The sequence below is a fragment of the Vanacampus margaritifer genome, chromosome 2 (assembly GCF_051991255.1).
Source record: "Vanacampus margaritifer isolate UIUO_Vmar chromosome 2, RoL_Vmar_1.0, whole genome shotgun sequence".
In the NCBI taxonomy this organism is placed as follows: Eukaryota; Metazoa; Chordata; class Actinopteri; order Syngnathiformes; family Syngnathidae; genus Vanacampus; species Vanacampus margaritifer.
In genome coordinates, this window is record NC_135433.1 from 7,195,567 (window position 1) to 7,210,240 (window position 14,674).

The 14,674-nt window shown below is 39.7% G+C and overlaps 1 protein-coding gene across 16 annotated transcripts in view; it reads right to left on the reverse strand.

The window, feature by feature from the left end:
• Positions 1-14,674, reverse strand: part of LOC144042651 (band 4.1-like protein 3) — a 52,936-nt gene that overhangs the window by 6,728 nt on the left and 31,534 nt on the right. For 5 of the 16 annotated variants that reach the window (XM_077555512.1, XM_077555511.1, XM_077555505.1 and 2 more), the window contains 12 exons: positions 14,423-14,607; positions 13,539-14,129; positions 11,323-11,376; positions 9,474-9,539; positions 7,400-7,585; positions 6,973-7,029; positions 5,295-5,795; positions 3,675-3,716; positions 2,422-2,490; positions 2,172-2,255; positions 1,968-2,066; positions 367-447 (listed from right to left, as the gene is read on the reverse strand). In XM_077555512.1, coding sequence (XP_077411638.1) covers positions 367-447; positions 1,968-2,066; positions 2,172-2,255; positions 2,422-2,490; positions 3,675-3,716; positions 5,295-5,795; positions 6,973-7,029; positions 7,400-7,585; positions 9,474-9,539; positions 11,323-11,376; positions 13,539-14,129; positions 14,423-14,607 — 2,015 coding nt within the window. Of the gene's footprint in view, positions 1-366; positions 448-1,967; positions 2,067-2,171; positions 2,292-2,421; positions 2,491-3,674; positions 3,717-5,294; positions 5,796-6,972; positions 7,030-7,399; positions 7,586-9,473; positions 9,540-9,765; positions 9,802-11,322; positions 11,377-13,538; positions 14,130-14,422; positions 14,608-14,674 lie in introns of those variants that run through there. The other 11 variants (XM_077555507.1, XM_077555510.1, XM_077555517.1 and 8 more) reach the window with 8 other exon arrangements.

The following is a 14,674-nucleotide window of genomic DNA, read 5'->3' on the forward strand; positions in this document are numbered from 1 at the left end:
ATTTAAAAAAATTAAAACTATATTTATATTTTTATTAATTAAGATTATATTTGTGATGTGTGTTTTATTTATTTCTAATCTCCGGAAAGCAATTTTATATTTTGAAACCCAAAATGGAAAGCAATTTTATTTTTGAAAGTGTTCGTTCCGTCCTGATGGTGGTGGTGAATTGAGATCTGCAGGGACGTGAGGAGGAGGGGCCTGAGAATGGGGAGCTGCAGCCAGACTCTCTTAAATTGTGAGGCTGCATGCTTTGCCCTGTGATTGCAAGTGACTCAGTTGGGCTCCTGAGAAGGATTGAAGATGTTTTAATTTGGGAAATTGTTGCTTAAATCAAACAAAAGCGAGCGTTTTAAATGAAAATACCTCATCATGGTCGATCTCGGAGTCTCCCGTGATGACAATTCTTTTCTCGATTCTTGTCTCTGAAATGCCTCCTTTCACAGTCTGACAGATAAAAATAAATAAATAAATAAAATCAGAAACCGCGGTCCTCGAGCACCCCTATCTAGCCTGTTTTCCATGACCGTTTCTTAATATCAAAAAGACAGAACGTTCTTGTGACGCAACGAGTCGGGTCTTGGTAAGCGCAGTCTCAAGAACGTACTTCCCCAAGCACGCATAAATCGCTGGCGTATTTACGTAATTCATCGCAGTTTTATCATGTGACTAGCTTTCAACTAGTTCAATGTTTCAAAATGTGTTTTTACAACATACATGGGTTAAAAACCTTACTTACGTCCTTGTGATTTTGTGAGACGTCATAAATAGCGGCTCAAGTACTGTTCCAATCAGAAGTATGCATAAGCCAAGACCACACGGTGGATGTCTTCCTTCTTTGCTAGTTGAAACCAAGGATGCATCGGTTGTTGCTTGGTTGAAAAAATATCCCAAGATGCATTTCGTACTTCAAGGTATGAATGGCAGCGGAGGAGCATCACATTTGTTCTTCTTCTTTCATTTCATTTCATGTGCATTGCTGCCCACCACCAGCATCACGTTTGGAAGTACTGTATTCCTCCCCTTTTATAAGCGTAAATAATAAGAAATATTTAATGTGTAATTTACAACTTTACAAAATCGAGTCCTTTTTTTTTAACACAACTTAATTAAACAGCTGCAGTTTACAATATTCTATATAATTATATTAATATGTATTAAATATGATTTACTATATATTCAAAGATAATTTTTATAGATGAATGCACCACAATTTCAGGAAAAACAGATCCGAATCAGAATCAAAACCTGCAACTCACATCGGTGCCTTTTCCAGAACATTTTTTCCCCCAATATAACCCTAAATTGGCTAAATCCTATGTATAATTTCAAATAAATGATACTTCTTCAATATATTACTCATAATTATATAACATCTAGTCACGTGGCACACAGTTACGGCAATGCAATTGAAACAGTACTTGGGCCGCGACTAATGACGTTCAAAAGGACGTAAGCACGTACAAGAATGCAGATTGAGAAACGGCCCATGTCTCCCACAAGCAACACAGGTGTTTCAAACGATCAGCTAATCAGCAAGGTCTGCATGAAGCCTGATAACGATCCTCAGCTGTGTTGGCTGGGGAGACATGGAAAATAGGCTGGATAGGGGGACTCGACGACCGGGGCTGAGAAACAGTGATATAGAGCACCAATCACAGAATAATTTAAAGTCAGCATAAAAACAATTTAAAAAACAAAAACGCTTCATACTGTCCAAAATATTGTATAATTCGTACTGAATAAAAATAAGCACCAAGCATTAACAGGACAAAAACAATTACACCCCCCCCCCAAAAAAAAAAAAACTAACAAAAACAAACTACCAGGTAATTTAGCGTGAAAGGGGCCTTATGTAATGGCATGACAAAAAAAAAAAAAAAAACTTGTACAAGTAAACTTGCACTGGTAAAGCAAATCTTGGAGGAGAGTTTGCTCAATGTCGAGAGTTAACGATGAACTCTGACCTTTGTGATGTGTGTAGTGGTGGTGGTGCTGTTGGTTTCCGAGGTGATGGTCTGGGCGCTCAGCAACACGCCGGGGTCTGCGTCGCCGTTCATATCGCTCTGTTGACAAAGTATTACACAAATTTACGGCTAAGTTTGAAGGCTAAACAGCTGAAACTATGAGCCAGGAGCATTTGATCATAGAAGATAGCTATTTGCACGTACCACTGCAGACTCATATGTGATGGTCTTGGTCTCTGTATGAACCACAGGCGTCTCTTTGGTGCAGACCACTTCCCCTTCTGTATGCTGCCGGTCAATAAAGAAACATTACCGCCATCAGAGCTTGGTGGCGATGCAGCAGCAGCAGATTATTATTATTGCATATCAGTCTGGATTTGCACTGCAAGTCATCTATTCATGATTTAGCTACATTGCTAATTCATGTCTTGCTGTCTTTGGTGTGGATACTCACTGGACAGGCTTCTGGCGCTGCGTCTATCTCCATGGCAACAAGCTTTTTCTGTTCCAGGTCAGCTGATGCCTGCAAATGAAAATGATGATTGCGTGATTGGAATGTTTGCATTGTAAAAGTAATTGGTATGATGCATCAGGAGCACACTGAAAAATATTACTCCAATATGTTAAAAATGTTTTATTTCAATCTAAAGGAAAGTTGTATTTTATGGGAAAACTTTTTTTTATGAGAAAAAAAAGTATCATGAGAAAAAGTAGTACTTGCACGAGAATAAAGATAAAGCTGCATATTTTTTTATAAAGGAAAAGTAAAAAACTATTACCATCCATTAACCTGTATGAGAATAAATATTACAAAAAAGTAGTAATTTTATCAGAAAAATAAGAAATTTTACAGGCAAGTTATAGTTGAACAAGTACAATTTTCACGACTACTCATTTACAACAAAAAGTAGAGATTTGACAGTCTAAATTGTTTACAATGAAGTCTTATTTTTAGTAATTACTATATCTTACTTTCACAAGTTTGCAGTTTTCAAGTTAATGCATTAGAGTAAAATATAATTTGCCCCCCCCCCCCAAAAAAAAATTGGGTTAATAATTTTCTCATTTTACCATGTTCTTCAAGTAAAAACAAAAAATGATTTTACACTCTAAAAACTGCACAGTGAAAAATATCAATTTAAGTTTTGTGCAAAACAGCTCAATTTTTTGGGGTTGTTTTGTACAAAATGACCCCGAAAGTTGGGTCAAATTGACCCAAATCGTGGATCAGTATCTTCAAATTATTATTTTTTCACCCTAACTGTTTTTAGAGCGTACAAGAAAAAAAATCCACAACAAAAGTTAAAAATTATAATAATAATTTAACACAAAAAAATACAAAAGGAAAAAGTTCTAATTTTATAAGTAAAAAAAGGTTATTTCACAAAAATAAAGTTTTTTAGTTTTTTGTTTTACAAGAAAAAAGTCGTAATTGATAGAGACTAGATTCATACTATTTTGGTTGTACAGCCTCTTTTACTGGGCTCTTTACCTCGATAAAAAGATAACCTCCTTCTCATAATGATCATTTTCTTCTTCAGTGTGCCCTAATATGCTTTCATAGAAAACAAACACAATAACCAACATAGCCCTGCTCATTTCCACGTATCACCTGTGAGGGAGACGAGTTGCATTTTGACTACTACATCTTGGGCAAATCAAACATCAACAAAGTCAGCTTGTGAGCGACCAGCAAAGTGTGGTCACCTTTTCGGAAGTCACAGAAGAAGAAACCCATCCGAGAGTCGACTGGCAAGGACAAGACGAAGGATACGAAGAAAGAAGGACGAGACAGACAGGACAGTGAGACGGGATATCAGAGTACCGGTAATAGGAGAGAAAGAGAGAGAAATAAAGGTGGGGAAATTTCTGATGGATTGTATGGAATACCGGAAATAAGCTCTGGTTGCTTTGTGTCTCTTTGCAGGTAGAGCCATACAATGTTTTCAGGGAGAGGAGGGCGGGGGAGTGGGATGATGTGGGAGAAAAGCCGCAGCGGTGGCGGCGGGCCAGGTGGCGCCATTGAGTAATTCAGAGTGCTGCTTAAGAAAAAAAAAATGTTGCAGCACAGCAAAAGTGTCTCCCACCCAACTGCCCAACCATTTGTTTCCTTATCAGCTGTGGGAGGAGCTGCTAAGTAATGCAAATCCAAGCGTGTTCAGCAGAAAAATAAAAACAAAAATGATCATAATATGGCGGATTATGGACAGGATGAAAAAAAACAAAAAAAAAAACAGGACTAAAATCCTGATTTATGAGGAAAAAGTTGTAATCATTTTAAAGCTACAATTTTATGACTATAAAAGATTAATTTTCAAGAAGAAAAATAGTACTAAGTTATGAGTAGTCATAATTGTATAATATATATATATATTTAATTTAACCACCTGGTTACATAAATATAGAGGTGAAAAAATCTTGTAATTTTATGAGACTGAAGTTGTAATTTTCGAGAAAAGAGCTAGAATATTACGATAAACGTAGTTAATTTTACATTTTCAATATACTGTAATTTAATGTATATATACTTCTTAAAAGAGCAACTGATTCTTTTTTTTAATGATACAAAAGTAACAATTTGGAGAGAAAGTTGCAATTTTATGACTGCGGCGTCCCAATTTATTTATTTATTTTTACAATGAAAATACTTGACTATTGTAACAACCAAAGTTGTATTTAACGATTAAAAATGGTGCAGCAGCGAAAAAAAGTATACATTTTATGAGAATAAAGTAAGACATTTTAAGTTAATTTAATTTAAGATAATAAAGCTATACTGTAATTCTTATGAGGGAAAAGTAGTAAATTTACAATTTAAAAAGAAGAAAACTTGTAAAATACATAACAAAAAAGTCACATAAATTTGCAATTTTATGTGAACAAGATTTTAATTTTACAATAATAAATATTACAATTGTAAAGTTACTATTTTACAAGAAAAAGGCTGTAGCTTAACAAGCAAAATAAAAACAAAATAGTTTACAAAAATGAAAACATATTTTATACACTAAAAATAATTTTGTAAGACATTTTATGAATATTTTTCTTTCAAATAAAATTATGATGCAATAAAGTTGTACTTTAATTAAATAAAGAAATGCAGCATGGCAGCATTGTTTTCCTTATCAGTGTTGTCAACAGCTGCTAAGTAAGGAAGCAAAAGAAAGTGGCGGCGTGAAGGTAAATAGTGGCTGTTAAGGGACGAGATAGCGAGTTAGCCATGCACAGCACTATATGAAACTCTTATTATTGTTATTATTAGAAGGCTGCATTGGCTGCTGCCAGGGGTGGGGGAGGTAATGAGGGGAATGCTTTTCATACAGTTACCACTGCTAAGGGCGCGGTCTCCGAGAGCGTAATCTGAGCCACGTCGGGCTTTGACTGCTCAAAGGTCTTTGTCATCTCCTCCGGCAGCACTCTGCAGGCCTCGGACTCCTCCGCCCTCGCCACCTCCGAAACCCACGAGGCCATGGCCTTCTTGGGCGAACCTTTGACCTGAGAGGCGTCCTCCAGTAGCGCCTCCATCTTGGTCATGAGAAGCTTTTCCACCTCTTCCTTCCCTTCCGTTTCCACCTCGGCCTCCTTCAAGATGATGAGCGTGCCTCGTTTGTCGGTGATAGCCTGGGACACTTCCTCCCGGACTGAACCCGGGCTCAGCTTAGCCACGGACTTCTCAGACAAATCGTCCTGGGACTCGAGGGTTTTCTCCTCCGCTGCGAAAACGTCGTCGTCCATTGTGGCCGACGGGCTAATCCCTTGCGGCCCTGTTGGGGGCGCTCCATCCGCTAGGGGACTATCTGCAGCGCAATTCAGCAAATATTCCGCCGCCTGGGGAGACACTTGCCTTATTGGAAATGGTATTCTTAAGGAAAACAGGGCATCTCTGCATCTTAAATGAAAGTCAAACTGAAGACTTTTAAAGACCTCCTTGGACCAAATTTAAAAGGGAATATTTTTCCTACAATTTAAATGTGTAATAATCATTATGCTTGCGTCACGGATCAAGAATCACAGTACAATTATCACGGAACATATATGTGACAATAATACTATAGGAAAAAAGCAATCACCCATCTACAGTGTCAATGCTTGGATTATATTTTCACTCTCATGGGCAGCACTTCAACGAGTCGCCAAATTATTACACTTAATTTTGCGGGTCCGTGTATGTGGCCCGTCTAACAGGTGCATTGCCAAACACAAATAATTCTCCCCTCCTACACCGACAAAAACAATAGCCAATGCTCATCAATGTAACCAAGAAAACCTAACGCAGCTCTGCTTAGTTTTTAGTGATGTTTACGATGGGTTTAAGGATTTATGTACAACTTATTCTGAGGATTAAGGATGCTATTTGGGAATGTTCGTATTTTTGATTTAGAAACGACGTTTTAGGATTTAAGAATCATGATTAAAAGCCTTCAAAACATCCTTTTAAAGAGCGGATTGATAGATTTTCATGTCATTTTTAAGAACAACAAAAGCCTTCATATTGGAAGCATTTTTGAATGAAGTGAAGTGGTAAAGTTAAAAATTATGGCATCCTTTTTAAAGAAAACCCAGGCTTCATTTTGGAAAAACTCCATTTTGTTAATTCCTTTAGCATGATTAAGGCATTTGTTTTGTAAAAAAATGCATTTAAAACAACCTTTTTTTGATAGCATAATTAATAAATTTTTTGGAAAGTATAATTAAGGCCGGGTTAGGGTTAGACAGACAGACATTTTTAATTTCTTCAAGTCACGATTAACCGGTAGATTTTCAACAAAATCTCTGCCTTTTTAAAGATCGCTGGACAGCCATTCCATGACATAACTGTGAAGCGGTCCAGGTCCTTTTGCCCCCAACATATCGGACCAATAATGTCAAAATAGACAATGAAGAGTAGGAAAGAGACATTTAGAGCCAAAGAGAAGAAGACAGTACCAGCTTTGCAGAAACACAAAGCAAAAAGACACACACATGCAAACAAAGCCATGAAGAAATAAAATGGGGAAAATGTCACCTCAGTGGCTTTAAGTTCCAGCTTTGTCTCATCTCTGGCAGGTTCCTCATCTTCTTCCTGCAGAAAAAAAAAGAAAAAAGGTTAAGATGCAAATAAACACTTATAGAGCCGGGAAACTCAAAGTGTCATTTTTGAGCCGTCGAGTCGGGTGTCAGTGTTCAGGAAGTAGTCCAGAAATAGTGTCGCAGTGACCACAAGAAGAAATCAATGAAAAAGTTGACAACCATGGAGAAATAATGTGGTCAAGCTGCCAGTGGCAAAAACTCATTGGATTTAATGTGCAGTACACTCTTTAACGCTTTTCCATCATCCAAGTGCCTCAGTATTTTCTTTTAATGTGCACAGACATAAAACATATTGCCCCAGACATATTGATACAAACTCCTCGCTTTAAACACACACATTTAATTATTCAACCCGTGCTTACATCCTGGAGGTCCAGAGGTTCTATCATGGGCGGCTCGTCCGTTCGGGGCGAGCGCGCCGGGGACGAGGAGAGCCTGCGCTCCCACTCGGTGAGGCCTGGGACGCCGCCATCCGTCTCCAGGAAGGAGCGCTTCAGCTCGCTGATGTTGGTCTGGTGCTTGACCATCTCGGTGGGGGGATCGGTGTCCTATAGTGTGGGGCCAGGTGACCATGATAAGAGGGGTGTGGGCCAGGAAGCATTTCCATGCTTCAAGTATGTAATGTCATCTTGCAAATATAAAAAATGGTAAAAATAGGGATGGGGAAAAAAACAAAAATAAATAAAAAGGGAGTGAGTCAAAAAGGAAAATGGATAGATGCTTTGTTAGCTACTCATGATATACAGTGAAACCTCAAAGGATAAGCACAATCAGCAACTGTCATGCAAGTAAAGTCAACCAACTAAATGTTTAACTCATTAAAGGTCAAAAAAACACTTCAAAAGTCCATCAGAAACAAAACATTTAGTGCCAAAGTTGCGTTTGTTTTTCCATTGGGAGGGGTTGATATAGGTCTGATGCTCTTCCCCTTTAAATTGCAAGCGATTGAGAAGTGGTAATGAGGTAAACCACCAGCAGAGGGTAGCAGTGCACTATTTTAGATCGAAAAGCCCCTCTGTTTGCCAACTGTTTACATGGGGGGGGGGGTATGGTCGGCCATCTTACGACAGTTGCTCTGGTTCCGTGGTTCGTAGTCGGTAGTACGTTGGATGATTTACTCAAATACTCCTAACTTGCTGAATTCTGACGGATTTGAAAACGGATTGGTTTATTACAAGCTTTATTAACGAGGCTATGATTCAGACTGAATTGTTCGTGTCATAATTAACAAAAATTAAAATTGGTTGAGAATTTGTGAGAGATAAGCAATCTACAGTTATTTTAAAGTCTGTGCTCTGTTATGAGTGATCGAGCAGCCCTGTCCCAAGATGGCCGTCCTGTGCTCACATTTCTTCCCATTGGCTTACAGCACAGAAAAGACATCTAGTGTTTATATCTATGGTGGCCGCCATGGAGACAGTCAACGCAACATACTTTTAGTCCGACTATCTGAAGAGTACAGTTTAATGGGGAACAAATCTATTAATGTATATGTGTTACGATAGCAGAAGAATGTTTGTGTCATAAGTGAAAAACATTGATCCTTTCAAATTTGACAAGGTCGTTACGTGAACATCCACTCACGACTGACAGACCAGACGCCCTGCTAAACTGGCGTCACTCCAGTGCTTGTATTTCACAAAATAGACTATTATTTTGCAATCAAAAGCCATTTCCAACTGCTTTGTAGAAACAAACCACTGTTTAGATGGTAAGGTGTCACCAAAGAAAAAAATATTAGCACAAAGTCAGATTTGTTGATATCTTTCGTTTACACAAAAAGCTATTTTCTCTGGATTTTGGGCAAAGCGGCTGAATTTCTTAAAACATACAAATCTTCTACTGCTGATTATTAGAGCACGGAAAAATCTACAATTAGACTCAAACTTTTCTCTGGTGAAAGAAGAGAGCGTTTTATAATTTAGCTTGATTTTAAAGAAACTTAATGTAATTTTACAAGACCTTAGCCATAATTTTATGTGAGCAATGTTCGTAAACTTTAAATAATTGTATATATTACGAGTAACAAACTGAAATCTGATCTTTTGTTCGGTTTTCTCCACGATCAACCGAATTTCAGGCATTTATACCTCTGAACTTTTCTGCATCTTCAAGAGTATTTCCCCCAAAACATCTAATTTCTGAATTGTACGACTTCAGCATAGAAGAGTGGAAGTTCAACGGAAAGCAGCCATAACCATAATGCATTCAAACTAGGACCCAATGCTAATAAAACACATGCAGTGAGTCACAAAGCAAAGGCACAACACTCCCAAATTCTGTTAGCATTATAAAGACAGATTAAGTTGCTGTGGTTTCATCTCTGAATGCTCCACAGGAGCAACTCGAGATGCTCGTATCCACACAGGAAACCCGAGACACTGCACATGACAATGCTAAATCAGTAGTTAGAATTACTTTGATTGTCTTACCAACCTCCAGCATTAGATTACTGTGCTTGACAAAAACGTTTTCCCCTTTTACCCGCCTTACGACACTACACTGCAGGGGAGAAACAAACAGGAGTGGTTTCAGACTCTGAAAGCTTCTGCATAGCTACAAATCAAACATGGAGCCTGGCTTCCATTTACCAAACAAGACAAGTCAACTGGGCTAACCGGTATGGAAGAAGCCGAAGTAGAGGAAAAAATGAATTCAGGCAGTGAAGTGTGTGGCAAATTGGCAGCAGGCAGCGAAGCGAGCGATGGCGTGACCCGGCGCGGCGTACCTGAGTGGGCATCTCAGAGTCGTCATCCGCATCCGACTGACAGCGAGTGAAGAAATAGTGACACGGACAAAAGGAAGGTGAAGTGGTGGTGGTAAATGTGGTGACAAGAAGGGATAAATGAAGGCCAAAATTGGGAAGTGGAAATATGTGGCAAAATGGGTAGTAGAAGTCAGTGTCTGTGACGCTTTAGGTAGAAACAGTGTAAAGATGCCTTGCGTAGTGGAGAAGCAATTGGGCCACACTGAAGAAAAAGTTCAAAGACAGTAATGAAATTTAAGTCAAAAATGTTATATGAGAATTAATTGTATTTTTACCCAAGAAAAAAGAATTACACTTAAAAGAGCGCGAGTTACCGAGTCTGGTGGAGGTATATGTGCATAATTGTAATATTACAAATTAAAGTAACAAAATTCTTGGAATATTTTTTTTTCATTTTACAAAAAAAATTCTTTACAATATAGTGCATGTGCTCCAATTAATTTTAACACAGCCTTCCGATTAATATTGCATTTGTGAAATATAAATTAAGCAGCAAAATCCACCCATTTTTATCCATCTCAAGGGACGGCCATTTTGCCACTTGCTGTTGATTGAAACAGCAACAGATCACCACAGTGCCCCAGGAAACAACCAATCACAGCTCAGCTTCAGAAAACTGGTGAGCCGTGATTGGTCGTTACCTGAACCTGAGCAACTGCGATGTCATTTTCAGTCGACTGCAAGTTGCAAAATGGCTGCCCCCGCAGACAGATAAATACAGGTGGATTTTGCTGCTTTTAATTTCCACATACTGAAATATTAATTAGAATATCGTGTTTAGACTAATGGGGCTGCATAGAACATTATTGTAAATAATTTTTTGGGGGTTGACGTCCCTTTTATAAGATCACTTTATTCTTGTAACATGACAAATGTTTTCTGATATTATGATGGCTGTTTCCTCAAGTAAGACTGCCATAATGATATTTTTCTTTGAAAAAAATCGGACTCACTAATTATGTCCTAAGTCCCATAACAAGACTCTTCGTAACATCATGAAGGATCCGCTAAAAATGACAACATGATTTTTTTCCCCGTACGATCACAACTTTTCTGACAATTTTATTACCAAGTGTTCTTTCTAACGATTCGTACAATTATCCAACTTGTTGCTATGCTAATAACATGTGTGTTATCTCGCAATATTACACGCATTTGAGCGAAACATACTGTTTTTCACCCAAAAATTGTTACTTTACTTAAAGTAATTATTTTTTTCTTGCAAATTTCTAACTTCATCATCATAAGACTAGCACTTTTTTTGTGTAATGCACTTTTCTTTTCTCTCATTAAATTAGGCATAAGATGTATTTCTTTTTATCATTTAAAGCTTTCTTTTTCTTTTCAGTGTGGCCGTTTCCACTTATTGTGTGTGTTGACTCATACTCAGTATAACAAATGTCTCACATGCACAAAATTCCATATTTGTAAAGTAAAATGCGACATTGCACCAACAACTCAGTACATGACTTGTTCATGCTTTAAAAGTGTGCAGTGTCCCCTCCTCGACATACAAACCTCCGTGGCAGTTATATCTCCGTCGAAGGCAAAGTCAGTTTGTTCGCTGTCAGTCTGCTTTGTCAAAGCCACAGAAAGCGTTCCGAGCGGCAAGAAGAAGGAATACAAACAGAACAACACCCCAACATTGTAAAAGGCTTTGAAACAATACACGACTTCAGCCTTTATAACGACAGATGGAAACAAAATGGAAATGCACAGGTTGTTTTTTTCGAGTCAGACGAACGCTCCAGACAAGGTTGGCAAAACAACAGGAATAAAATGAACAGAACAGCAAATCAAAACAAAACAGAAGCAAGCATAACAGACTGTGAGGAAGCTGAAACCTTCAGTCAGTCAATGTTTGTGGCTGCATTTATAAGCTGACTTCCAAGGCTCTCCCCCCCTCCATGCACATTTGACACATCTCTGCATTACATCACGCAGATCATGTGAGATCCAAGAGCTTGCTCATGTCTTGGCACTGCTTACAGTCGAAGGGATTATCGTTTCAAAGCGGAGCAATGCAGAGAGTCAAGAATAATGAAAGCGTTTTCATGCGGTCTGTACTAGAAGGAGTCGTGGATAAGAACAATGACAGAGACGGGTTAGGCACAAAGCTGTGTGTTTAAATGGGCTTTAGCCAGGGATTAGTAACTAAACATAGGATACTCAAAGGGGACATATCATGGAAAAGTGACTTTTTATTTGTATACAAATAGTTGGGACTCTGGAGTGCCTGCCCATCCATCAAGTATGAAATTACACAACTAAGTAATCTTTTTACGCTGCCTATCTCCAAAAGCACGCCCGGAAGCGAGCTGTGCAGAATTTTTTTCCAATTTACACTATGCGAGTTTCTCCACCTAAGACTTGGCAGCTAAGCTGTGCAATCTAAAAACAGTTGGGTCAAAAAAAAAAAAATTGGGTCAAGAATGGACCGACCCAACTTTTTGACTTACTTAACCCAAAATGATGGGTAAAATGAATAACCGACAAAACAAGCCAAAAATTGTTGATTAGAAATGGGTTATTAAATTTTGTAAAAAGTTGGGTCATATTAATCAACCCAGTTTGTTGGGGGTTGCTTTATTGGCAGTGGTGGCAAGCAAGCTCTGCAGGAGCCTGATAATGATCCTGATCAATTAATCAGGTGTGTTGGAGTAGAGAAACCTCAAAAACATGTAGGACTCGGGCCCCCGAGGACCAGATCTTGACACATGTGCTTTATGAGTTAATTTTTGGGTTGATTAAATAACCCAATTGAATTGGGTAAAAAAAAAAAAAAAAGAGCCGACCACTTTTTGAGTTATCATAAAGCCAAAAAGGTTGGTCAAATTAAGTTAATAACCCACTAAAGGACCCAGTTGTTTTTTTTAGGTTCTTTGTAGGTTATTCATTTCACAAAACTTTTTTTAAAATTTGAATAAAACAATTGAATTGTGTCAAAAATGATTAGAACCAACTTTTGAGCTATTTAACCCAAATGGTTGGGTCAACCAAAAAGGCAACCCATTTTCAAGGGTTGTTAATTATTTATTTGACCCAACTTTTTGGATGGATTGAATAACCCCAAAAAGTTGGATCGGACCCAATTGTTTTTAGAGTGATGCAACATTTTCAAGCAGAAAATCTGAAGTCTGAAACACTAGGTCAAAGACAAAAAGCAAGCAGATTGAAGTTTTGGCATAATTAGCATGTTAGCATATTATAACAGGCACAAACTCCGTCGTAAATGGAGGAGTCAGTTTTGCTTGTTATTTTTCAACTTCCATTTTTTTCCCAAATAGTGGCCGTTTGCCTGGTGGCAATGCTTTAGCGTCACACTAGTCGTCATGGTAACAAATGTCATACTCTGCCTTAGCAAGCAAGACTCGTTTTATCAATACAAATTTTTTTTTTTAATTGTGTACGATAAGTCTTGGGTATTTTGACAAAAGCATTCCGAAGGCATTAATTATACACTAAAAAAAAACGTTTTAAATCGTGAAAAAGTATAATATGTCTCCTTCAAAGTAAAAAAAAAAAAAAAAAGTGGCCATGAGTGTCTAACCCTCTCATCAAGCTAGTCAAACATGAAATGATGACTTCTCTGGATGATGATGATGATGAGAGATGAAGAGTGTGAGGTTCTGAAAGTAGGACAGACACTGGGACAACACAAGTCTCCAGGTCGGCTCTGGACTGACGAAACAGCAGAGCGCCAAGCGGGACAGGCGTTAAAAGCTCTTACACACCTCCTCTTCCTCTGAACTGTCATAGTCATGGTAGCCCTGGGCTATGCAGGCGGTCAGCGAGGCTGCCTTGGGCTCCAGGTAGCACAGGCACAATGCCAGGGGGAAGGAGAGGGTGAGGGCGTAGGGCACGGAGAAGGAGGTGGAGAGCAGAAAGAAGAAAATGAAGAGGAAGCAGGGGATGAGCGACGGCGACTTGATAGGCACAAAGTTCTGAGCGCACTCGGGCAGGAAGCGCATCTCTGACAGGTCGGGGAAGCTGAGGTAGCCATCCTCATCCAGGAAGGCCGACAGGTCGGGCAGGTGCAGGGAGAAGGAGAAGAGCGTGCCACCACGCGCCCTGCCGCTCTGCTCCAGCCGCTGCTTGCGGGCCGACAGCAGCAGCGCCCGCTCCGCCAGCAGGGCCGCTTGGCGCTCTGAGCGGGCCTGCTGGCGGCGGCGGCCGGCGCTGTCCTTGGCCGGGCTTACCGAGGAGGCCCGTTTGCGCGTGTTTTCCCTGCGCCGCCGCCGCACTTTTGTCGATGACACGGGGGATGAGGGGAGTGAGAGCTCAGAGCCGAGGGGGGTGGTGGTGGTGAAGTCACGGGGGGAGCGCTGATGGCGGGATAGGATGCATGCGTGTGTGTGTGTGTGTGTGTATGAGTGGCGATGGGGAAAGGAGGCCAATATGCATGAGCACACATGAGTCAAAGTGTGGGGTTAAAAGGAAGAACAGGAGGAAAAAGCAAATTAGTAAAGCACACAGAAGATGAAAAGCAAAGTCTAAAATAGAAGCAAGTGGGATATATCATCAGCCGCGAGGACATTTGAAAGCTAAAACGGGTTTTAAAGAATATAAATTCTAAAAGCTAATTGAAAGCTTCTTTTGTCTCATGGCACCGCTTTACCTTTGCTTCTTGTCTGAGCGGTGTCGTGGTGCCGGCGGCGGCTTCCGTCGTCTCCGCACGGGCGTCCTCCCGCTCCGCCTTCTCTTCCTCCGCCTTTTTCTCGGTGGTCACCGTGGTGATGATGTCACCCCTGGCGGCACTGTCGCTGTCTTTCATCAGAGTCTCGTGGTTCTCTGTGATGGGCGCTGGAACACGCGAGGACAAAGACGGATGAGATCTGGATGGGAGCCGGCGTCCATTCGTGATTTTATT